Here is a 24915-nt window from a genome sequence, read left to right as displayed (position 1 = left end):
ATTCCTATGTTCTCTGACTGCTACTCCTCTGGTACCAAATAGAGACACTGATTTTTCTGCAGCTGCTTTAAATGCAAGCATGTTCCTTCTACTATATGGTTAGTATGTGTGAGCATCAGGGAGTACTGCTGTCCAGAAAGGTTATCAACTTTTCTTGTATCCTGAAGTACCAGGCACACAGCAGTTGTAAATAAGAGCAAATGGAAAACTAAATTCTGATGACACTGGGAAGGCAACACTGCCTGCGTCCTCACGACCAGCTTTCTGTTTGTGTAAAAGCAGCAGGCCCCACGGAAAAGACCCCGAAGATGAACAGGTCTAGTGACTTTAAGACAAGCAGCTCAGGGACCATCATGCTCAGCTCCCTGATATTTTCTTCTGTTGTCTCCCATGGGCCAGTGGTCTCTTCACTGCCAGGCCTGCTTCTCTAAAAGGGAAGGCTAGGTCATGGCTAGCAGGGCAGCCCTTAGTTCCGACAGATATTTTAAGTCAATGAGAAGGTCTGAGTGTCCCTTCCCAATATGAGCAGCACTAGGCTTCCCAGCCGGATGTTCTCGGACAGCAGGAATCATCTTAGATGTCACTGACATCTTTCCATGCCTTGGACAAGATGGATCACAGAAGATGCTGCTGGTTGAGTTCAAACTACAGATTGAAGCTGCCAGGAGTGACATGCCTTTAATCACAGAGCTTGAAAGGCAGAGACAGGTAGATCTCAGTGAGTTCAAGTTTTGTCTGCGTCTCAGCAAGTTCCAGGCCAGCCAGAGCTAGGCAGTGAGACCCTGTCTCAAAAGGGGATGGCTGGTTAAGATTTAAGTTGTAACTGGAAGACAGATGGAGCTACGGTTATGACCTGCTGTTAAATCATCAGGAACTTTGTCTGAATACCAAGTGACAGGCAGTCACTCATCAAACTCCACTCCTTGCTGCTGCTAGTGAAACCACCATCCTGTGGTGTGGGCCTCTTTGGCTTTTCCTAAGCTTCTTCCATTTATTCCAGTGCAGACGATGACAGAATGAGTTCAATCTGTATTTCATGGAATTAAGAACAGATTCCTTCTTGACACAGGAACACAACGCACGCTCCCTGAGTTAGCTACTCAGAAGGGCCCCTACTTTCTACACGAGCATGAGTGGAGCTTCAGCCCTTTGCCCTTAAACACCACGGCACGTCAGGAAACACCCAGCAGCAGTGACTGGAACAATAACCACTGTCGGAGAGTTAAGGGGCATGAAATGTCTAATGTCTGTTTACGACAAATGTCTGCCTCTCCAGGGATAGCACACACCACACTGGGAATGCAGCAAAACTTGTATTTTGACTTTACACACCCACCCCAGGTTTCTTTGCTTCTTCTACATATTTCCAATTAACTTCCCCACGCAGGAGAAAGTCAAAAAAGACACGGCAGACCTTTCCTAATGTTCACAATCAGGAGAAACAAGCCTAAGCCACGGAGAGCTGCTCACACTTCCCCTTGCTTCTCGGCTTCGTCAATTAAGAAGCCAGGGTTGGTTCCTAGGCTGCTGTTTTCTGTGAACGCCTGTCTTCCCATCATAAGGTGATACGTGCTTTCCTTACGTCTTGGCATACTCTGCATTTCAGAATGTGAGATATGCCTCAATATTCAAATTCCAGCAGGAGCTGACAAAACGAGCCAATTAATGGGGGCTTCTAGGAATGTTTTCCTAAAAATCTGAAAAACTACCTAGAAAAATAGCAGTAATTTCTGCTTAGCTAGTTTATTGGTGAAGAGAAATAATCCTTCAGATAAACAATGAGAAAACTGCAGTCTTCTTAATTATGATGATGAATTATAAAGCATGATCTCCTTAAAAGCAGGAATCGAAACCACACCTGTCCTGTGTGACGGGAAAGTACAGCAGATAATCAACTCCGTTCACGTGGATCTTCCCACTTCCGTGCTCGAAAACAACCGCCTGTGCCGTGGCGCTCTTCCTCCTGCCTGCAGGACAGGGAAGCCGGCCAGTGAGTTCAAGACCGTGTCAGAGCCCAGGAAGACCACTGCTCCCTGCTGCATGAGCCTGCAGAGAGCAAAGTTCTAGAACCACTACAGAAGCATCCAAAAGTAGAGGGTGACTCACACGACAGCCGAGGAGATAAACCCGACTGGGAGGTAATTATGATTTCAAATTTGTTTCAAGAACCAAGACATTCACATTCATTTGTCTTGCAACAAAAACAGCAACCAACTCACATTGTTTTTTATAATTAATAAAAAACAAATCAACAGAAATTTTTAAGAATATGCAAACATTAGAATGAAACACAACTGAAAAAAAATGCAAGGAGTCCTTAGGAAAGGTGGCATTTCAAAGTCACACATTAAAGGACTGGGCTTAAAGTTTTAAGAACTATAAATATACTTCACAGGTCAGTTTTTGAAAGATGAATCATGTCTAATGTCCTCACTCAGAATCCAGGAAATTCAAGTTGAAGCCTCAAGTTTTCACATCACATGTTTACATCTGAAATGCACACACTGAGCACCTGGAGTTTCTGAGAACCCCTTTCACAAACATTTTGTTGATTCCACCAGTTGAAAACATGAAATAGTTTAATGATTGCATGGCTGTGGTCCCACACTTTCTCTTGTAACAGTATAGATTTAGGCTTTTATGTTTCTTTGTTTTAAAAATAAAAATCAAAACCAACCAACCAAACAAAAACTCCAATAGAGTCTTAAGATTAGGAAACCCAATGTAACATTAGCAAAAAACCAACAAAACCAATAGGCACCGGAGAGCAATAGCATAAGAATAAGCGGTTTTTGCGTCTTGCGTGGACTTGAGTCTCTCTGTGGAATGCCATACCTTCGCTGGTGCTGAAGGCCATGCCTCGCTCGTCACGCTGCACGGGCTCAATCACCTGCTTCTTTGATTGAACTGTTACACTTTTGCGGAACCTCTGTATGAGTTCCTCCTCGGCAGGACCATACGGCAACGTCAATAACTTTTCCAGCAGCCGAATGAACTGCACATACTGCAGACAATAGAATTCATTAGAAGAAGCAAGTGTAATTGCATTTGCTAAAGTTTTGCTATTTTTATATACTTGATCTTTCCAATGTTGCCTTCCTGATGAATTTTGACAGGCTGACACCTCTGCATCTTCATGCTGCTTTAGAACAGCATGCGGACGCATCGCTTCTCCGTGGGTCCTTACTGCTTATGCTTTCTCTCAAGGAAACAAACAAAGGGATTTATCATTCAAAAAAATCAATTTTTCTGCATTATGATTATAAAATTGATATTTAAATTTGTTTTAAAAAATATTTAGATGATCTTCAAAAGTACAACTTCTATTCTGTCAATAAAACTGCATCAAAAGGAACATTAGAAATAATTTCCAGTCAGATATAAATAGCAAAAGAGTCTGATTTCAAGAAAATGTTTCCCTTAAGTTATATTTCATAATACATTTGGCAAATATATTTTTGGCTGTTCAAGCTGTGTTACTTTAATGTTTATGATTTCCTTTAAAACCGAACAATCAAGCTATTTAAAAATTCAAGAGATACTTGACTTAAAGGGCAACCTCTTGAAATAAATTATCCTTGCTACTCTGTGCATTTTTTTTAATAGTTCTTGAACATGTGATTAGAAAGTAAACAACTTGGTATTAACCCCTTAAAATTAGAAGCCAGAATAATCACTCTAGAGTGTCTGTGGAGAAGGAAACAACCATACTTAAGAGCCTTCGTTAATATGGATCATGGAGCCCAGTTTTTGATGACTTATTTGTTCCTGCCAGCCCTGAAAGTCAGACCCAACTTTGCCACTTTGCCTTTCCAGCGAATATCCTTCCAGGATAATGTGAAACATTTAAGGATCTCATGAGTCTGGTTAGTATCAGAACAGCGGTTCAGATGCAGCTTCCTGGGAGACAAGTAGAAAAGGCAGGCATGCCCGGTCTGAGTTGGCGTGGAGAACTCACACATCCACGCTCCATGCTGCCAGGCCAGCTACACAGCTGTGTCCTTGGACTCGATATCTTCACGATTCCTTCATTGTGCATAGCACAGCTTTATTAATGAACTAAGCTATGGGTTAGGAAGCCAAACACCACTCCCACTACCCTCAGCTTTGTTATCACAGACACAATGTCCAGGACTTCTCTTAACACCAGCTGTTCTGATGACCACCTACACTGTTGTGTTTTTATAGCTTTATGCTGGTACTAAAGCCCTTGGGGTATTCCCCAAATAGAAAAACGGACAAAACTGCCTGAATTTTACAAAAATCAAAGTGGTGGCTGGAAAACAGGAAGAAAATGAAATGATGCATTCACTGAAGAAACAGAGATCTTTCCAATTCAATTCACACACAGCAGGACTCAGCAGCTAAAGCCCTAGCAATCACCTCCAGATCGGCCACCATCCAAACTCCGGACACCTTGTCTAAGCAAACTGCAACTTTCCCAAGCCACTAACTTCTCTGGTATTAAATCAGAACAAGCAAGGGGCACAACTTAAATCCCACGGTGGCAAGGCACCAGCATCACTAGCCATTGTCACATGGGATCTGGGAGTATAAACCTCGACTCTACATCTAAATACGCAATACATCCAACTTCCCTGATAATGCTGGGCTCTATTAGAACACTCAACACAATAAATGCAATTCAGACCTAAAATGGGGTCATGAACTTTACAGGACACAGGTTCACAGAGGGAGGTTGTTCATCTTAGATTCCTGGGTGACTCTCCAAGGGCCTGTCAGGTCTGGGAAATGCAGCTTAGCGCACTGTTAAAGTGTCTGTGGCACAGCTAACGTAAGCTCCACAGGTAAAGCCACTGCCCACATAGACAGGCACACGAGGAAGGGAAGGCGAGAAGTTACACACTGCATGAAGGTGTGCTGAATCCTCCCCTACTTGATGGTTCCCTGCATTCATCATTAGCCTCTAAATTCACTATTGGCCTTACTGGAGAGAACAAAAAGCGACATCTGCCTGCTCCTAAAACAACTGGCAGAAGACACGAGGGCACTTATGAGAGGAAAGGAGGATCTGGAAGCTAGATGTGTCACTTTCCCGACTGCAGAAATCAACAAGGGCTGTATGAGAACAAGGGTAAGTATCTGGGGAACACCTGGCTCTGAGGAGCATCACTATTAGGATCTTAATACAGCAATTGTCTGCATTCTCATGACACAGGTCCCTTAAATTAAAAAGATTAATTACTCACATCTTGATCTGACAGTTTTTCCACTAACATTTCTTCTAGTTCCTCCTTAATCAGCCATCTGCTGCCAATCAGGTCTCTGTTAAAATATCACATATATTTTTAATTAAGCATGCAATTAGAGTTATATCACAAAAGATCCTCCATACAGTAGCAATTCATGATGTGGAGACAAATTTTCATGTTATTCAGGAGTACTCCTACACCACTTTGGAGAAACACTCTATTCCCCCAATCTCCTTTAGAAATACAGTGTGAGCAAACCTTTTGTTCGAAGAGTTAAATGTGTCACTCTCAAACTCATTTAAAGGCTACCAGATGCCTTAAAGCTTACGATTGTGCCTGTGTTGTTTGCTAGGAAGACATAAAGGGTCCAATGTTCTTCTATCAACTAACTGAAGCAGTAATAAAGTCCCCAGAAAAAAGCAAAGCCACAGTCACAGGTTGAACAAGCTGAATAAGATGTCTTGTGCAAGAAGAAATGCATGAGGCCTGTAGAAAGCTGATGCACAGGTTGATGGAATGATTGATCGGCCAAACAGAAACACAAACCACTGAAATACGCAAACACTGAGTAAGCATGCAGCTTGCGCATAAAACACTGAGACCATCACTATCCAAAACAGTGATTAAATACCACTTAATTCATAAGTTTGGAATTAGGTAATGTAAAAATAAGCTCAGTATGTTTCCTCTCCTCTTAAATAAAAATCACCTATTTAGAAACTTAACTTTAGTGACTACTGTTGAAATACCGTCCAAATCTTAGGCACCATGCTAGCAATGGACGACAAGAACTTACTTGGACTCGGTTTTCTCTGAAAGTGGACCTCTGCGTGCTTCTAGCTGGAGGACCTTTCCATACACTTCCTAAAACAAAGAAAATACACAGCTGGAATGAGAGATGGTACAGTATTCCTGATAATATATTTTATTATTTTCCTGAGCAGCCCTTATTCTAAGCACTCCCTCCTCGATCTAGCTTCAGAGTAGGAAAATGTGTCTTAATAAAACGTTCTCAGCTGAACTGAGGGGCAATAATTTCAATATGACTTTACAACACTCTAACTGGCTTAAAAAGTCTATGACAACATAAAATTTCACACCTGTGAGGATGGTTAAAACAACAAAACTCTGTAATCTGTTTTCTCCTACAGCTGACCATGTCTTCTCCTACAGCTGACCATGTCTTCTCCTACAGTTGACCATGTCTTCTCCTCACAGCTGACCATGTCTTCTCCTCACAGCTGACCATGTCTTTTCCTTACACTTGCACAAATAGGACACAAATTTACCCTAAGGAAAAAAATTCTAACTTATGTAGTAAATTACACTTAGACGCAGTGAACTTAAGGCACCTCAAGTTTAGTAACTACTGACCTAACATTGAATCTTACAATCTAAGATTTTAAAAGCCTGTTTGACTGTGGTTAGGGTACTTTTAGCCAGTGTGTGTGTAGTGCTAGGGACTGAACTAGCAAATGCTCTGCCACTAGGGCTTCTCAGCAGCTAACGCACATTAGGGTAAAACTCCATGGGGTAGCAATGACAATGTTTTCAGCACTCTGGTCTCTAAAACGTAGTTCTTGACATTCTCAACAGGTCAAGCCTTCCAGGAAAGAAGCCTTCCTCACCTGTAGCGAGTAGACAGACACAGCGTGTCAGTGTGCAAGTGGCGCTGCCCGAGCTGCTGCTCCAGGAAAAGAACAAGTCACCTAGCTCTTGGACTGAGACTGCAGTGGCAGAGGCGTGGCTTTCAAACACAGACAGGGATATGTAACTTATGAGAACACCAACTCGGTCAGAACACACCTTCCTCTTGGTTGCGTCTCAAGTCAAAATTTAGGCTGGTAAATTAACCATTTCCAATGGCTTTCCGGCAGCTTTCAGCTCATTCTTTTCCTAAATTCTATTTATTATTGCATATGCATGTGCATGGTCAATATATGGGTGCCTGTGTGGAGGCTGGGGGACGCCTCTGTAGGGTCTGCTCTCCCCTCCCATTTCTACATGGGTCCAAGGGATTGAACTCAGCGAGTGCCTTCACCCCAACTTATATACTCCTTGTCAGCCTCATTTTCACGTTAAGTCTGTATTTTTCTAGGATTATTCTCTCACTACACCATTTCCTCCTGGTGTTGTTTATACCTATAATTACTCACCCACAATTTCAGTAAAGAAATGTGAAGGTAAGTATGACAAGTGTGCATCAAATGTCAAGCAGTGAGTTCCGCTCACCGATGATAAGTGTCCGGACTGGGTGAAACCGAGCAACTCGCTGCTCCCTGGACTTCAGCAGGAGGGTCTAGGCCTCCTCCTCTCTATGCTGAACTATACTCTCGAAAAGAAAATGTGTGCCAAAAACTTAACACAGTACTTGGCCTATAGCAGTGACTAAAGGCGCTTTAAAGAATCAGGTTAGTGTAAGAAACCACTGCGCTGTGCTCCACCTCCATGCATTCTGTTTGTGTTAAGAAATGACTCTTCAAGGTCTGTGTTGTGGTAAGCTAAAAGCAGCAGTTCTCTGGGAAGTAAATTCTATAGCTTTAGTTCCCTGAAGAGATGTGTCCCAATTTGCAAAGAAAAATCCTTGAGGGCATAAAATATGTCAGGAACTGTCAACGTCACAGATTATCACGGTAGCTTCTGGTATATTGTTACACTTCCACTTAATTTTTAAGGGACACTAGAGAATTAGAATGACCCCACCTACACTAAGCTTATATACTGTACTTAATAGTGTAATTTCAAATATGACAGGAATAACCCAGATGTGAAATGCTGAATCATTAATCACAGCTATGATTAATATTTCATAAAATCAAAGCAAGCCTATCCACCCCTTGTGCCATCAGATTTCCATAATGTATGAGTCAAATTTAGAAGGTGCCTTAATTTGAAAAGACCAGATGCTCAGGTTGAGAAAAGAAATTTTGAAACCAAAAGTCCTTTTTGGAGCCTAAACAGTATGAATCACAGTATCCTTCCCAAATTTGTTTGGGTTATACTAATCATGTGGAAATTCAAATTTTAGGAAGGGTAAATAAATAATAGTTCATTGGAGGGGCAGCATAGGAAAAGTCAATTGCATTTGGTATACAAAATAGTAAGTAAGCAATAGTAATTGCTATTTTGGACAGTTCATAATTTGTTACAGAAGCACAGAGAATCAACGTCTTAAGTAATAACCACCTCGAGTGTTTTGGCCACTGGTGTAAACAAAATCACGTGAATTACGCCAATGTAATTCAATGCACCCCAGGTTGCAAGGAGCATGTTTCTATTGCAGATCCCTGCCCCCTCTGTGAACGGTTTCCCTATCAAGAGTGCCATCTGACATACAATGGTAAGAGTTTCCACTTAGGTCATATGAGCCACTCCGGGAAGCTAACTGCCAGCAGCAAGGACACCAGAGTGTTTAGGACTCACATCCCACAGAATTTTACTTCTCGAATTAAAGCCATACATTACAGTATCTGCACCACTACAAAATAAGTAATCTCATCAAATTAACAAAGGCAGCAAGTTGAATCCCATTTTTAAAACATTATTTTCCTAACTGTATACTTTGGGTATATAGAGTATACAATAGTAATGATTCTTATATGAAGAAACTATATACTAAAGCTATTTCTAGACTGCTGAATTAATTCCTGCTGCCAAGAAGTCTTAAATTAACACACATATAAATATACCTCAGCAAAGTAAGGACTTTTTAAAAACAATAACTGCACAGTCCTTAAACAGTTACTCAAGTAACAGTTATTTTAATTCCACTTTTAAAGACAACAGTATATCCAAGAGCTTTAAACATTTACCATGGGGTCACAAGGAATATTTAGAAACACAAAGCCAAGTGCAAATGCCATGATACTTTGTCCCCAGACCCTGGCTTGCAGCCTATAGCGGCCTCATCAAGCAGGCACTCTTTGGGGCTGCAGTCCTTAGTGGAAGAACTGGGGTTACTCAGGTCGTCAGGAAAAGCCTGCAGAATCTCTGAAATGCCAGTGACTTCTCGGACAAAGCAGGTGAGTCCTATTTACATAAAACTTCCAGAGATCAGAATGGTTAATTTTACTTTGGACTTTTTTCTTAACCCAATAACGTAAATATATAATGAGCTACTTAGTCCTTCATTTCTCAAGTTTTTAGTGTGTGTGTGTGTACACCTATATATTTGTAAATGTCGGTGACTATGCAGTTCCTTCAATCTGAAAAAGCATTTTGAAAATACTCTATTATTTACTATAAAATTAGTTGCAAATGTAAGTGAACTTTCTACTCGATATTAAATTTCCATTTTTGTTTTCAGAGTTGTGCATCCGGCCTCTCCTAAAAGTCTGGAATAAGCTTATGTAAAGTCTCTTGAGTTCTGAGTGTATGAGGTATAGCAGGCCTGAAACCAAAGGTTTATCTCCCTGCTTTGGAGACGTGTGTCTGAATAATGCTGGCAAGGACAGTACATAGATTTCACTATTTTGCATGGCCTGTCCCAGCATGGGACAGCAACATGTGTGCCTGCATGGTGCCATGCTTCTCACCGTGACAATAATGGACTAAACCTCTTAAACTGTAAGTCAGTCCCAATTAAATTTTTCCTTCATAAGAGTTACTATAGTCGCGGTGTCTCTTCACAGCACTAGAAACCCTAACCAAGGCAGGTCTCCATGTGAGTCAGGTAACCGCCTTCAGTAGTAAGGTGTAAATGACTTTTGCTGCAGTCTGGGTAGTGTTGTCCCCTCCCCGCCACAACCCAGGACCCATGTATAAAGGCTTCGTGTCCGAGGTAATGCAGCTGAGAGGAGGCACCTATAGGAAGCTGGGACCCATAAAACATCCTCTGGTCATGGGAAGCATGACTCTGAAAGGAACTATGGCCCCTGGTCTCCTTTATTTTTCACTCCCCTATTGCAAGATGAACATTTGTACATGTCCAAAAGAACAGGGGCCAATTTAACATTGACTGAAATTCCCGAAACTCTGCCAAACAAACATCTTTTTAAGTTATCATAGGTAACTTTTAAAATAGTATAGGTAAAAGAAAACTAACAATTTTCAACTCACTTCTAGGTAGTGAATTCCATACACGGTCCATCCACTACCACATCTACCACCAGGACAGCCATCCTGGGCAGGCTCACACGGCTCTGGGAAAGCAGAGCTAAGGCCACAGGCCACAGCAGCCTCCACTCCTACTCGAGCCCTGGTCATCCCTGAGTCATAGATACAGGGTTTCACTAGGCAGTCCCAGCTTGCATATCTGTCTATGGCATTTTCAGTTCTGCAGTGCTGGGGACGGAGTCTAGGCAGACGCGCTGGGCAGGTGATCTGCACAGAGCCACACCCCAACTTCGTTTTCCAAACAGACACATACAACAAGCTTAAACTTCTTCTTTGTCCTCTAGCTTTGCTTAGTGTTTTCAGAAAATTTATTTCCTTCCTTCTGTTCTTGAAACCGAGACTACAGCTGCTCATGCTGGTGAAGTCTACAAGCCCTACTGCTGAAACAGCTTCTGACAGAATGGAAACCCTCAATCTAGAGGGTGGGTTCAGGCCATGCTGTCAAGCACCTAGCTAGGCCCTTTCAGCTGTTCAGTGCCACGCTATAAAACCCAGGAAGACTCTTACTTCTTGAAACCATTTCTTATTGTTTAAGCTGTGGTGTCAGAATGGTTTTCCATCTCTTCATTATATATGTACCTCCTACTAACTGGGCTTTTATTGATTTACCCAGGATCCTGAAGACATAGGAGTCACTATGTCCACAGTAAAACTGGGACCCAGCTGGCCTACAAATGAACCCTTAGAGAGTGATACCAAGTGAGAAGACATCACAGGCCAGCAAGACCTCCTTCATGCACATTTTCCCATCCGGTCTAACCTCCTGACGGGGACAAAGAAAATACGTGATTTTTTTTCTTTTTCCCTCATTGTCATTCTCCCACAAAGACAGGCTCTTGCTAAATTTTTCTGCTGGCCTGGGATTCACTATGCAGATCAGGCTGGTTTTGAACCTGCAGCAATCCTCTTGCCCCTGCATTGCAACTGCTGAGGTTACATGTATGTATCATGCCTAGCCTTAAAAAAAAAAAAAAAAAAAAAAAAAGGCAGAGTCTTTCTATGTAGCCCTGGCTGGCATAGAACTTACTATGTAGATTGGACTGGTCTCAAATTCAGAGATCCACCTGCCTCTGCCTTCTGAGGGTTGAGATTAAAAGTGTGTATCAGCATGCCTAGCTTTTTATTATATCTGATATTTATTATCACTGGAGTGTGTATCAGGGCTATCTTTGACTAGTTATAAAGTTACTGGTATGTATACTCACGATGCAAACAGCCACCCATAGTAAAAAGACTCAGCACGATTACAGACAATAAGAAAGGTTAATGGAGCTCAGAAAGGTCTCTTCACACAGCTGCACACAGGCATGAGATCTGTTTCCTTGTCAAAAAGCCTGACCATGGACTGCCCTGCCTTACACAATTATAGCTGGTCACAGACATGAGAAACATTGCTTGGTTGAGTGTCTTTTTCCTGTCATCTGGAGAGAAAATTATATTGACCAAAGCAAATGGTAGCAACAAAGCTTATTCCTAAGGCTTTGCAGTCTGCCAGTCTACAAGGGCTGCTCTCCATGCTGCCCGGGGACAGAGGGAAGGCATCCCCATTATAGGATGATAGGGCAGAACAAAGGAGAGAAAGCCTGCAAACTGGTCTAAGTCTCACCGTTAGACTTTATGCGCAGTGCTCACCACAGCATGAAAGTGCTTCTGCAGGCTGAGCAGCAAACACTTATCAGCGACTTCAGAGTCTGAGCACCCAGGAGCCAGTGATCTGGATGCTCTATGAGGTGACATGGGTGTGACTTCAGCTGTAATTAATGACACTTGCCCTAAGCGACGCTGATGTGACGGGCAAACATGGAGGATTTCCCGAGTTCACTGAAATGTAATGTACTCTTCTATGTGCAACAAAACCCAGCCCGATCCAGGGGAAGAGCATTTATTAGTCAAATATAATTTGACATTTCAGTCAGAGCATGGTAAAATTCTAACACATCAGTTTCGGGAGCAAGACCTTTTAAAGCACACAAGCAAACTAAAAGTAAAGGCAGGCCTCTTACACAATGTGTAATTTCTTCATTATGATGGAATGCAACAAAATATCTTGCCCTTGGGTTGCTCCATTTCAGCCAAAACAAATGCAAATGGCTTGTCAGATGACAGCTGTTTGATAAGGCTCCTCTCTAAGACCTGCCTGCTTTACTTTTTTCCGTGAAACTTGGGATGAAGGCAGAAGGCAGGAAGAGAATTAATGTAGCATACAGTCTAAAGGCAATGCTACAACCGTGATTAAGTAGAAAAGTTAAAAGGCACAGATTTTCCACAGCTTCGCTGCGTGCAACCCATCCGTGTAACAAGTTGACAGGCCTAGTGCGTCAGCTCCATCATCCCCTTCGACAGCTAAAACGCAGCACTGCATCCCTTTTCAGGGAAAATTTGCGTCTGCACCATGAAGCGTTGTACATTATTTCTTAGCACTGCAGGGGGCTCAAGTCCATATGGAACCTTCACAAATATTACCACAGATCAAACCAGCGGCGTTTGGAGGCAGATTTGACATACCTATTTAAATGAGCAGCAGGGGTCCTCGGGCAGCCGCAGGCTGTGCACGGGAGCCTCCGTGGAAGCTGGAGCACAGCCCCATTACTCAGCAAAGACACACTCTGCATTTGTCATTCATTTCATTTCTGCCAGGGCAAGAAGCTCATTTGCCCAAGGTCAACAAAAAGCGAAAAGAAGGTTTTCTTTTTTTCCCTAAGAAATAAATGTAGCTGACAAGTGGGGATTTTGTCCTTTGGGTTTGTGAAGCACAAATAAACAGCAGATATGTCTAAAGGCAGAGGAATGCGTGCCACTACTCCAGCCTCTGACTGGGGATGGGGAAGCCCCATAAATATTTCTATAGCTTTAAAAATCACATTATGGATAAAACAGAACTTGACACCATGTTCTAAAAATAAAGTGGGTTCTGCCTTACAAAATGGATCCTGGCATCCAACTTGTTCTCACAGCAGTTTTGGGGACTGCCCTTACATTCACACACTAACAAACAGCTTTTTTTGAAGGCAGCAAAACAAACACTTCCCAGCATCCTCCAAAGCCAAAGCACAGTAGGACTTCTTGCCTGGTCTGGATTCTCCCTCACACACTGCATTCACCAATGGAAAGCTGAACTTTAATATGGTAACAAGCAAAATGAACAGCTATCTGGAGGTGAATATACGACCTCACAATCCGACAGCACGCAGTGCCTGGCCCTCCTTGTCCACCTTCAAGCTGCACACGAGGATCACTGAGAGAACCTGAGCTTATGAGCAAGGGCATTTTCTGAATAAAGATTCTGATGCAGCAGCAGACAGCAAAGGGGCCTTTCATCAGCAGTCTGGCCTCAACAAGCTCTCCTCTGTCCAAAGCTGAGATCGGTCTGAAGCTAAAAGAAGCCTCTAGAATACTTTCATAGCTTATAAATGAAGATACTTACATGCATTAATGAATAGTATGATTGCTTGCCAGTGTAGAAGAGAAAATTAAATGGACGGCCATCTTCTCCCCACTGGATTGCTAAATGAAAACAAAAACATTTACAGAGATTAACCAAACTATGAGTCTAACCTCAGTATGGGATACATCTGTGATTCAGATTAGCATATCAAAAGTATCTAAAATATCAAAAGTATGCACATTTAAAATTCATGTATTTAGCATGTTGAATATGTAAATGCTTAGGATATTTAGTTTCCTATCAATTAGCATAAAACATTGTATTTAATATAATATTCCGCTATGAAGATCTATTTCATTTGTTTTAAATAAAATTTCATAAGATAACCCACATCACTTTGTTAGAACAAAAATGTTCAGGTCCCACAGTTTTCAAGTAAAACCGAACAGTCAGTAAGTCAGTGAGCATATGAAGAGATTCGAAGGAGGCCCTGCGCAACCACATAATTGTGCTGAGAGCCTGCTTGCCACATCATTCATTCCAACCCCTTCATAATCTACCTCTGAGAGTTCAAAACAGTCACAAACAGATGGGCGCTCAGGAACACCTTTTCAACTATGCAGTAACCCACTTAAATAATCACCGAACAAACTCAGACACAAACTCCAACTCTTCTGCCTATGTTCCGATGAGATACTTATAAGCCGTTTGTAGTGGCCCCCCTGTTAAAGACTCCATTCTTAGGTGGGTGTGGTGGTGCCCCTGTGCAATCCTGGTACCTTGGAGCACAGAAAGGAGGACCAAGAGTTTTGAGGCTAACCTAGATTGCATAGGAAAACTTTGTCTCAAGGGAAAAACAAGGGAAAATTACATATGTAGGTTTACCACATAGTATAAACTATGTTTTCCAGCCCGCTACTTTCTACTGCTTTCATTTACAGTGTCCTTTACAGGAGTTTATAGATTGTCTCACATGGTGGATGTTCTCAGCAGTGTGTGAAGCCTGGTTTTCAGTACTGAGCCCACCAAGAAACTTCTTCAGACAGTTTAACCTGCTTGCCTGGGCCCTCATGATATGTTCTCACTGCAGACAGACTGTACAACCGTCTTTGGAGGGCCACATGGCACTTTAAGAACAGGCTCCCTTTACTCTTTTGAAGCAACCTCCATCTCCACAAGGATATGGGCTAAACTTGGTATTCTGTTTTATTCTGAAATTCTAATCACTTTCCTATTCGGGTATCCAATGCATCTAGAATTTGTGCTTGTGAAGCAGAAAGCTTCTATTTATTTGTCGATTTTTAAACAGTAAACATTTTTCTGTTGAAACACCTTTAAATGCAGGATGTTTCTCTTCTCTGAGGATAATTAGTACCAGACTGGGAATACACTTAAAATAGAGAAGCAACATTGGATGTGTGTTGAAAAGGTCTTAGCTGAGATTAGACTGAAAGGAAAAGCCATGTGTTTTGTAGCCCTGGCTATCCTGGAACTCACTCTGTAGACCTCACCGGCTCAAACACCTGCCTCTGCCTCCTGAGTAATGGGATTAAGATGTGTGTCACCATCGCAGGACTAGAAAAGCAAGGCTCTTACTAGCCAATGATTCCAGGTGATTTAAATACTTTCCAATGACATTTCCAGAAGCTCCATGGCTTTCACATTACCTAGTACTTGAACCTGCACTATCAATGGATTATCATTACACTGTTCAAGTAGTCAGTCAGAAAGTAACTGAAAACAGTAAGCATCCAAATAAGCGCCCTGGGTATGCTACCACTGTCAAGTCTGGGTAGAACCTTGAATCACAGCTCTGTGTGCATTGTGTTTATAAATCTAGACTTCATAAGGTATATGCACACACATATATTCTTTCATAAACATACCTGATTAATTAAATCTATAGTGTCATTAATTTTAAGATGAGCCATTATGTATATTGATATACTGCAAAGCTTGTCATACCACAGCATGCATCAGAACATAATTAATAACTAATTTTAAGGTTCACTCTGTTCTTAAAGGTTCAAAATTTGAAAAGTTTCAAATTCATAAACCCCGGCCTCTACTACACCGACGTTGGCTGTTCTGTGTACTTGTCTTTCTGTTCTGCACTACCATCACCAGTTCGTCCACTAGAGTCCTCTGTTCCCACGGTGAGTGAGCCACCCTCATTACTCCTTATAAAAACCTCATCACTTCTTAATATCGTTAAACTTAATAAAAATTTCCCTAGATACCTACTGAGCCTGGACACTTAGCAATTAGAACTGCGTCCAACAGGATAGACCTGCAATTCAAAAACCAGTCCAGGCAGCCAGCAAGCAGCCAGCTGTGCTATACTGACACAATGCTTTTCTACGTACAAGCAGGGCTTGGCTCACTCTCTAGTATGGGAGGGAAAACGTAAGGAGAAACTTTGGGCTGTTTTTCTCTCTTTCCTTCGCTTTTGCCAGCCAAGTTTTCACTTACGGTCTTTAGCTTAATTTCTTATGAAAATCTTGTCCATGTTCATGTAATTCTAAGCAGGGTTTGTTGCTGTTGATACAGACCCTTCCCACTTAGTTCCCAATCATGGATTTCAATACACAAGTAACATGCTACTCTAAAGATCAAGAGAAAGGGTTCCTTGGCTAGAAGCAAGGTGACATTTAACAGTTCTAAACTCTGGTACATTCAACAGCATTGCCTGTTATTTATCACTGTACTTTGTATTCGCTTTTACAAAAGTTACGTACAATTACCTACCTGGGGGGGGGGCATCACAGTGTAGCACAGAGGTCAGAGAACAAATTGTGGGCACCCATTGTCTGCTTCCTCTATGTGGATCCTACAACTGAACCAGTATGCCAGACTTAATGGCAAGAGCCTTTAGGTGTCGAGCCTTCCTGCTGGTTCCACTTGTTTGGGTACTAAGCAGGGTCTCACCATACAATGCAGGCTGGCCCTGACCTTGACATCCTTCTGCATCCACCATCACACAGTTTAACTGCCTTATTATAAACATACATAGCATTCTATATTGCAATTACACTATAGAGTACAACATTTTTTTAGTTGTTTTTCCAGCCCAGCATTATGAGGTAACACAATATTTTTTACCATTGTTTTATGATAATTTGTTCAGGAGCTTTATAATAAATAGTTAAATTGTTCCTAATAATTGTTTCATAACAATTATACTTCCTAACCTCTAAGCAGAAAAAGTAATAGCCTCTTGTTATTGTTTTTATAGGGCATTATTTCTGATCTTGGATATTTTACAATGTTTACTGGCTACATTTTTTTCATGGACAAGCTGCATGATATCTTTGCTTGTTTTTCCATTGGGCTTTTTCCCCCCTTTTTTTCTTTTTTCTTTTTTTTTTTTGGTTAATTTATAAGAGAAATTTTAGAAACAAAGCCCTTATAATTCAGATTTTCTGGTTTCTTTTTCTCAAAAAAAAGCTTTTATTTTGAAAACAATTTATAATTTTTTGTCTTTTCTGTTTCTTTTTGTGACTGTCATTTTGATAGCTGGGGCTAGTGGTTAAGGACATTTACTCATCTTACTTAAGACAAGGATTTGGTTCCTACCACTCACATGACAGCTCTTAACTATCTGTAACTCTAGTTTCAGGGGATCTGATGCCCTCTTCTGGCCTCCATGGGTACTGCATGAATGTGGTACACATACATAAATACAGGCAACCTCATACTCATAAAATATTGCTAGCTGTATTATCTGTCTACTGTTCTAGAGTGAACTGCCTTTTCTTTCTTTTTTTTTTAAGGGGTAGAGGGCCGTAGTTGATATAATGCCACTTTCTGTAGTCTAGGATGACCTTAACTCCTCACAATCCTCCTGCCTCAACTTTCTGAGTTCTAGGATTATAGAGGTGAGACATCAAGTTTGGCTCTGAAATTTGACATATAATGTTGCTAGTGTCTCAACCCAAATTTCATCATTTGGATTCATCTGTTTGCCAGTATTTTTTAAAATGGATTTTAAAATCACACAAACTGAACCATGTCTACATGCATATGTAAACATGTATTAATATAGTTGGACTCAGTAAATTTTTTAAGATGGTTTGTGAGTCCCCAAAAAGAAAGGTGGCAATTCAAGGGCTATTGTAAGATCAGTATCACACACAATCCAAAGTGATTTTTTTCCTTGTGTGGTTTTGGCCACTATGATATCTCTAGGTGGCAAGATCCTCAAATATTTCCACATGATTTCACATTTCACCCTTTAACTCTTTTGTGGCATAAGAACTTTTTAGTAATGCTCAAATACAGTTTTTCATTTGCATCTTATCAGTTTCTTTTAGCAGGAAACCATCATCTATGAATTCCCTGAATTCCCTGGTGTCCTCGTGGCTTGTTCGGCAATGCTGAGGCTTGAGTCCAGGGCCTTGCACATGCTAGATGTGCGCTATCACTGATCGACATTCATAGCTTTGTCTCCCATGCTCTTGAATTTGCCACGAGGTCCTATGTGTGGTAATTTCCCTAATTACATGGTTTTGACCTATATTCCTTATATGATTTCTGCGTATGTGGTGCTGGGGATGGAACCTCACACATGCTAGGCAAGCACTCTATTACTGAGCTGCATACACACCCGGTCCTATGTGTTTCTTTTAAAATTTAATAGTTAAGGCTTCCAAATAACTGCTGATAATTGATGTATGCTATTTTTGAATGCAATGAGATTTAATGACACATTAAAAGATTCGATGTTTCTGTTTGCTCATGAAAAGTCCTACTCAAGCAAGAAAGCTTTACATTTCTAGTTTAAACCTTTTTACCAAAAATAAAAGACTCCATTTTGTTAACTGTTTTCTCTATGTAAATGTTTTCTCCTTGAATAAAAAGAAATTACATTAATACACCAATTAATGTTAAGCCATACTTAAAATTCTGAGAAAAATGCTTTCTGGTACTCTCTTAAAATGCTATATTTGTGTACTCAGGAGGCAGAGGCGAGTGCATCTCTAAGTTTGAGGCTAGCCTGGTCTACATAGCAAGCTACAGATTACCTAGGGCTGTACAGTGAGACTCTGTTCTCCCAGGGGTGGGCTTTACTTACTTTTTATGTAACTCAAAGTTTGCAAGTACTTTTTCAGTAAGCCTGATGACCAGTGGCCTGCCTGGCTTTTAGTCTACCCAGAATTTTCCTGATTGAGATAACTGGGACAATTAAATTACTCTTTAAGCTTCGTGTCTGAGAGTGTGGTGGTCACACATTTGTACCATAAGTCATCACTACCTGGGCCAAACTGTATGCCCAGACACTTCCAATCTGGGTATCCTTGGAAATTAAATATGAGAAAAATAATTGTGCTTTTAAAAGTTGTTGTGAAAGTTTTGAAATAAAACATGCAGCACTTAGAATTATGTCTGCCCAATCTGAAGTTCAACAAATGCTACTGTTATTATTTGGAAAAGTTTTCAAATTAGCATCAAGTTATTGTCTTATATGGGCTGGAGAGATGGCTCAGCGTTTAAGAGCTGCCTGTTCTTCCAGAAGTCCTGAGTTCAATTTCCAGCAACCACATGGTAGCTCACAACCATCTGTAATGAGTTCTGGTTCCCTCTTGAGGAAGAGACCTGGTCAGTTGTCCTCATCAACTTAGACCATGAAACCCAATATGGACGAGTTCAACAGAGCCGCCATATACGGGCTGCCCATGTCTGCTGCAGCACTGCCAGGGCACACATTTCATTAATCCATTCATTTGTTGTCTGATATCCAGACCACAACAACAGAGCTTCCTGCGCCCTCACAGTAGCCTCTGGATGCCTCCAAGTGCCTCCATTTGAAAGTGTTAATATTGGGCTGCAAACACAGCTTCATGGTAAAACGCACTTGATGCCTGGCATACAGGAGGCAACCCAAGGTTCAATTCAAGCCCCACAAAGCAATAATAATAAAAAGCAGATACGCACAATATTACTCTCTGACTGACCTCACCGGCCTTCTCAGTGACTCTATGTCACAGTCACTCTTTTAAATCTGCCATTGTGTTCATCAATTTCATTTTTCTTTTACTTTGTCTTTCTCAATTATTAGTGACATGTGTTTGTGTCTGCATGACATAACTATATTCCACAGGACTTGATGGGAACTGTCAAATACTTCCAAAGAGTGTGCAATTTCAAATTTGATTCTTTAATTCAACAGTGATACAGTTCTATTGATTTTAAATCAGAAAATTTAACTGATATAACTTCTACTCTTGGGACTTTATTTTTTTCTCAATGATTCACTTCACCATGCATAATTAATTCTATCACTATTCGGTAGTCATCAGCATAGAAAACAGTCTTTTCTACTACTAAAGCATGATCCATTATCTGAATTCTTTAGCCTTAGTTAACAGTCCTGCTTTCTATCTGTCAGTGCTAAGCGTCTGGTATGGACAGGCTCAAGATCATCAGACCACGTACTGGACAACAGGTTTATCAATACAAATTAACTTTCTCACTTCACTGAACAATTCCCCGGTGCCTCCAATTCTGGGCTATCAGTGCTCCTTCTTGGTTCTGTCATCAGCTTGGTGTGTATCTTCATTTTCCTTAATGTTTTTACCACTTCACAGGACAGGTGTTTTATGATAACTCAATCTAAAAGCTCCCGTCTTTCAATAAACCAAGTAGTAGCATAGTACAAGTGCCATAATCTCTACAAATCTAAACTTCACTGTTACTTTTCTCAATACTAAAAACCGATTTATCCTATAAAAACTACAATAAAATTGAGAGCAGAAAGCAGAACTTGTGCTATTCTAAAGGAGCACTGTTAAACACACTTAGCTGCAGGGCAGATGACTCTAGCAAGAGTGGCTTATTTTCAAAATCATACATGGACATTTTGTGGGAATAGCCTGAAGCTTTGGTGTCACACTGCAGCTGCTAATAATGAGTACATAATACTGAGAAAGTACTCGAAGGAACCAAGAAGCCTCAGAGGGCAGAAGAGACATAACTCATGGAGATATGCTAAGAGAATTAAGAGATGAAGAATTGGTGAGTTGCCTTAGGGGTTGGAGCAAAGAGAAGCCAGTGAAAAGGGGACAAATACATTGCTGATATTCCAGGCATTTATCAGAAAAGCAACTAGGTACAAGTTACTCTGCCCATACAGACAACTGGTCTATAAATAACACTTTAACTTCAGACTTGGTGTGCACTTGTATATAGTCTTCATTTTTTCCCAAAAACGATTCTGAAGTGAATGTTTTGTATGTTATAATCAATCATTTCTAAGAATCGAGAATAGGAAACATAGGCCACATTTAGAAAGAGATTTAAAATATTTATAACAAATCCACAATAAAAGTTATCCAAAGAGTGAAGAGAGAACCCGAGAATGAGTAAAGTGTTTGCCACCAAGTCTGATGACTTGAGTTTGAGCCCTGGGACCCACAAGGTGCAAACAGAGAACCAATTACTCTAAGATGTCTTCTGACTTCTATGTGTGCATGCCTACTAGCACACACACACACACACACACACACACACACACACACACACGCACACACACACACGCACACACACACACACACACACACATTTTAAAGTATTTAAAAAGAATGAAGTGAAGCCCTAGGATAGATGAGGCATAAGCCGAGTGGATCCTGGTGGCACAGGCCTATGACCCCATCTGCACAGGAGGCTAAGGCAAAGAGCTAAAAGACCAAAAAGGACTAACATTCCATATTCAGTACAGTTATGTCTCTAAAGCAAGAGAAACAGAAAGACTTCACATAAAAAAGAGATGAAAGAGTCACCAACAGATGCACAACCCACAAACTCTTCCTCATAGATGTCTAGTGGAATGCAGTATGCAAGTACTCAGTGTGGCATTAACACAGACACAAGGCTTAACTTGATCTAACCTTCATATCCTACACAAAATCTGAATGATGAATGAATGAATCTACATTCATTATTATACAGACTACTTCTGACCGACTCCACATTCACTGTGACAAAACTCGTGATGTGTAACCCAAATCCACAGTAAACTAAAAAACAAAATGAACCATCTCAATCTTGAGCAACCTTACCTCTTTGTTTTGGAAAAATTTGTTCAGGATGCTGTAAAATAAATGTAAAATGTTATTAGGCACCCTCTATAACACATTAAAGACATTATTAAACAAGTATTTAGGATTACCTTCATTATTGGCCTGGCTTGCTTCTCAAACAAACCACTTGGAAAAAGGTAAGCAATAGCTCTCTGAAAATAAACACAAAGGTTAATTAACAACTGTTATAAAAATTACAATATGCTTACTTTGTACCAGACATTGAACTAGAGTTTCATATGCAATATCTCAGTTCAAGTGGCAAAGTACAGTTACCAAGCATACATCGCCAAAAGAAAAACAACAATAAAATCTGTAATTATGAACCTGGCTACAGGCAACTCTCAAGGGTCCGCATCAAACTAGAGGTGCTCCTTCACAAACTCTGGCGCTGTGCTCAGATAATCATTGCAAGCCCAGGCCAGGGCGGAAGGCTGCAGCAGGCAGTGCTTCACTCACGGTGACACACTGGGGAGAAACAGGTTACTGGACAGATTTATCTTGGTTCATCATTTCAGCAAACTGTGCTGAATCCATTGCTTTGGTTTTGAGCCAACGCAGAATATTTGTTGAGAAAATATAGAACAGACTTTTCCCTCATGGTGGCCAGGAAAGAAATCAAGGGCTGGGGACAAGCTTGCACTCCTCCAGCATGCTCCATAGGTCCCAGTCTCTGGGAGTCCCACTGTCTCCCTAAACAGCACTCAGATGGGGAAGAGCTCTCTGCACACGGATCTGGGGGCAGTTCTCACGCAGACCAGAGCATCCACCATGGCTCCCTTGGTGTTTTTAGGTTATCTTTGAGTTTACCCTACAGTCCCGAGGACTGAGCATGGCCCTCACACACAATGAACACGCACACACTCTACACTATCTACCCTGGTCCTGCTGAGTTTTTGAAGTATACTTTTCCAACGAGGCCTCCCATGTGTTTCTCACAAGGAACATGACTGACCTTGCTTAGCCAAGCGCCACTAGGTGCTCCCCTCACACAGGTCTCTGAGCACTCCTGGCTCATTCCCATTTACACCAGTGCTTGGACAAATTTCCCTCTCCACCCCAGACAATCTGAACATCAAAAAGAATGGCAATGGCCTACTGCACACTTAATAAGTGGGTGTACATATATGAATTCTAGAAAGCATGTACACATACACACTGGAGTGAGGGGCAATGAAAAAAGAAACATGCTTAATAGAACAGTACCAAGTATAAAAGTAGAAGAGACGGTGCAGAGAGGAAGAAAGCCCATCTTTACAATTTCCCAGTGGGCCATAGCTTAGGAAAGGATCACAAAGGCCCTGGCTGACATGCACACTCAAACATTACCCTCCTGAGTTAGTCACTCTCACACAGCTGCGACAAACACTGTGACAGAGGCAACTTATTTTAGCTCACAGTTTCAGAGGAGTAAGAGTTCATCACCATCCTTGTGTGGAACCATTACAGCAGCACAGAGTTCCTCTCTTAAACCATAAGCAGGAAACAGATCAAACTAGCAATGGCGTGAGTCTTTTCACACTTGAAGCCCACTTCCAGTGACATACTTCCTCTAACAAGGCCAAAGCTAAGCCTCCCAAAGAGTGCCACCAACTGGGTACCAAGTACTCAAATGCCAGAGACTGTGAGGAATATCTCATTCAAACCACCAAGCCTCCAGATTGCTTGCTAGGGACAGAGGAAAAGGTGCTTTCACAGGAACGGGACTACTAAAGGCAAAGGACAGTCATACCAACAGTGGGGAAACCAGGAACCCCACAGAGAAGTTGTTAGGGCGCCGGCTGAGGGCTGTCTTCACCCACGCTAAATCTGATCATGAGGAAGCCGGCACAGCTCCAGAGTGCACAACAACGGAGCAGCTGAGCTGGTCTACAACCTGAAACACTAAACGACTAGGGCATCCTGGGAAACTCATATACAGACCATTTACATTATAGAACTGTTCTGTTGGAAGTGACAATTGTACTGTGGGAGACAATGGCATGAAGGGTATTATATACTTAGGTGTTGTACTGATATGTTTAGGAGTTAAGCCTGCAAAACCTGATTTTCAATGGGCCAGTCAAAATTATTCTGCACAGAGGCAAGGGAAATGTGGAAAACACTGTCAGATTTATCTATGTGAAGAGCATGTATTCAATAAGCATTCAAATTTCATGGAAATTTGAAACATTTCTAAGTTAAAAGGTAGGAAAAATGTCTAAAACTTATAAATAATACAGACTTTCCCATAACCAACCTATCTGAAGAAGGTCATCTCTAGCCTATAGCCTCTGAGGCCTTGTCCATAAAGCAGCTCCAAGGTGGTCAGCAAGGCCCAGGTTAGAGGAGCACAGGCAGAGAAGACTATGTAAGCCTGTGAGCTCCCAAGCCATTCATCCTCCAGTGAGCAGCAGGCGATTGCTGGCATCGCTTTTAAGCACGGGACTAACTCCTGTGATCACTGAATAATCCTAAAGGGAAACACGAACGTAAAAATCCACACTTTTATATTTCTCAAGCATGGTAAACCTTGGAAACATCATGAGACAGTTAGCTGGTAGAGGGTGGTTAGAAGGGGAAAAGAAATCACTGCAATGATTGCTAGGAGGCAGAAACAACCTCCTCAAATGCAAAACACGTGAACAAAGAATCTGCTGGAAATACTGAAATTCAATAAAAAGGTGGATCTAACTTAAAGAGAGAAGCCCTATGTTAATCCAGTTAAAACATAAAAAAGGGAGGGGATGGATAGAATGATAGAATGAGAGAGAATAGTAAATAAACTAAATCAGTTGTTTGTACATCAAGTAATAATGCATCCCAAACAGACAGGACAGGTTCTCAGCATGCTGCCTGCATCTGTTTAGTATGCACGGGACAGTACTGACACGACCTAACCTATTACTTCCATTCATCTCCTATGGGCATTCTATGCAGATTTCTTCTCCACAAATTCTGAAGCAAACAAAGGACTCAATGGCTTTACTGAAAAAATAATTTTGTTGCTTTCTGGGTTCACTTAACTCTGTTAGCACACGGTTGTTAAAATGTAAGTGAATGCATTTTCAAAATAAATCATGAATAAATAAGAACAAGATTCTTCATTAGTATTGTGAAGAGTGTAGAGTGTGTTGGGGCAGAG

General features: G+C 41.3%; 1 protein-coding gene across 1 annotated transcript in view; it reads right to left on the bottom strand.

Annotated features, from left to right (window-relative positions):
- Positions 1-24915, bottom strand: part of Mrps9 (mitochondrial ribosomal protein S9) — a 52780-nt gene that overhangs the window by 4162 nt on the left and 23703 nt on the right. The window contains exons 3-9 of the mRNA XM_048430197.3: positions 21881-21943; positions 21771-21801; positions 13753-13832; positions 6010-6077; positions 5211-5286; positions 2836-3004; positions 1859-1967 (exon numbers count right to left, since the gene is read on the bottom strand). Of these exons, the coding sequence (XP_048286154.3) occupies positions 1859-1967; positions 2836-3004; positions 5211-5286; positions 6010-6077; positions 13753-13832; positions 21771-21801; positions 21881-21943 (596 nt within the window). The remainder of the gene's footprint in view (positions 1-1858; positions 1968-2835; positions 3005-5210; positions 5287-6009; positions 6078-13752; positions 13833-21770; positions 21802-21880; positions 21944-24915) is intronic.

Source organism: Myodes glareolus, chromosome 18 (assembly GCF_982192425.1).
Source record: "Myodes glareolus chromosome 18, mMyoGla1.1, whole genome shotgun sequence".
Lineage (NCBI taxonomy): Eukaryota > Metazoa > Chordata > Mammalia > Rodentia > Cricetidae > Myodes > Myodes glareolus.
The sequence above is the reverse complement of the archived record's forward strand: the minus strand, read 5'-3'. Positions and strand labels throughout refer to the sequence as shown.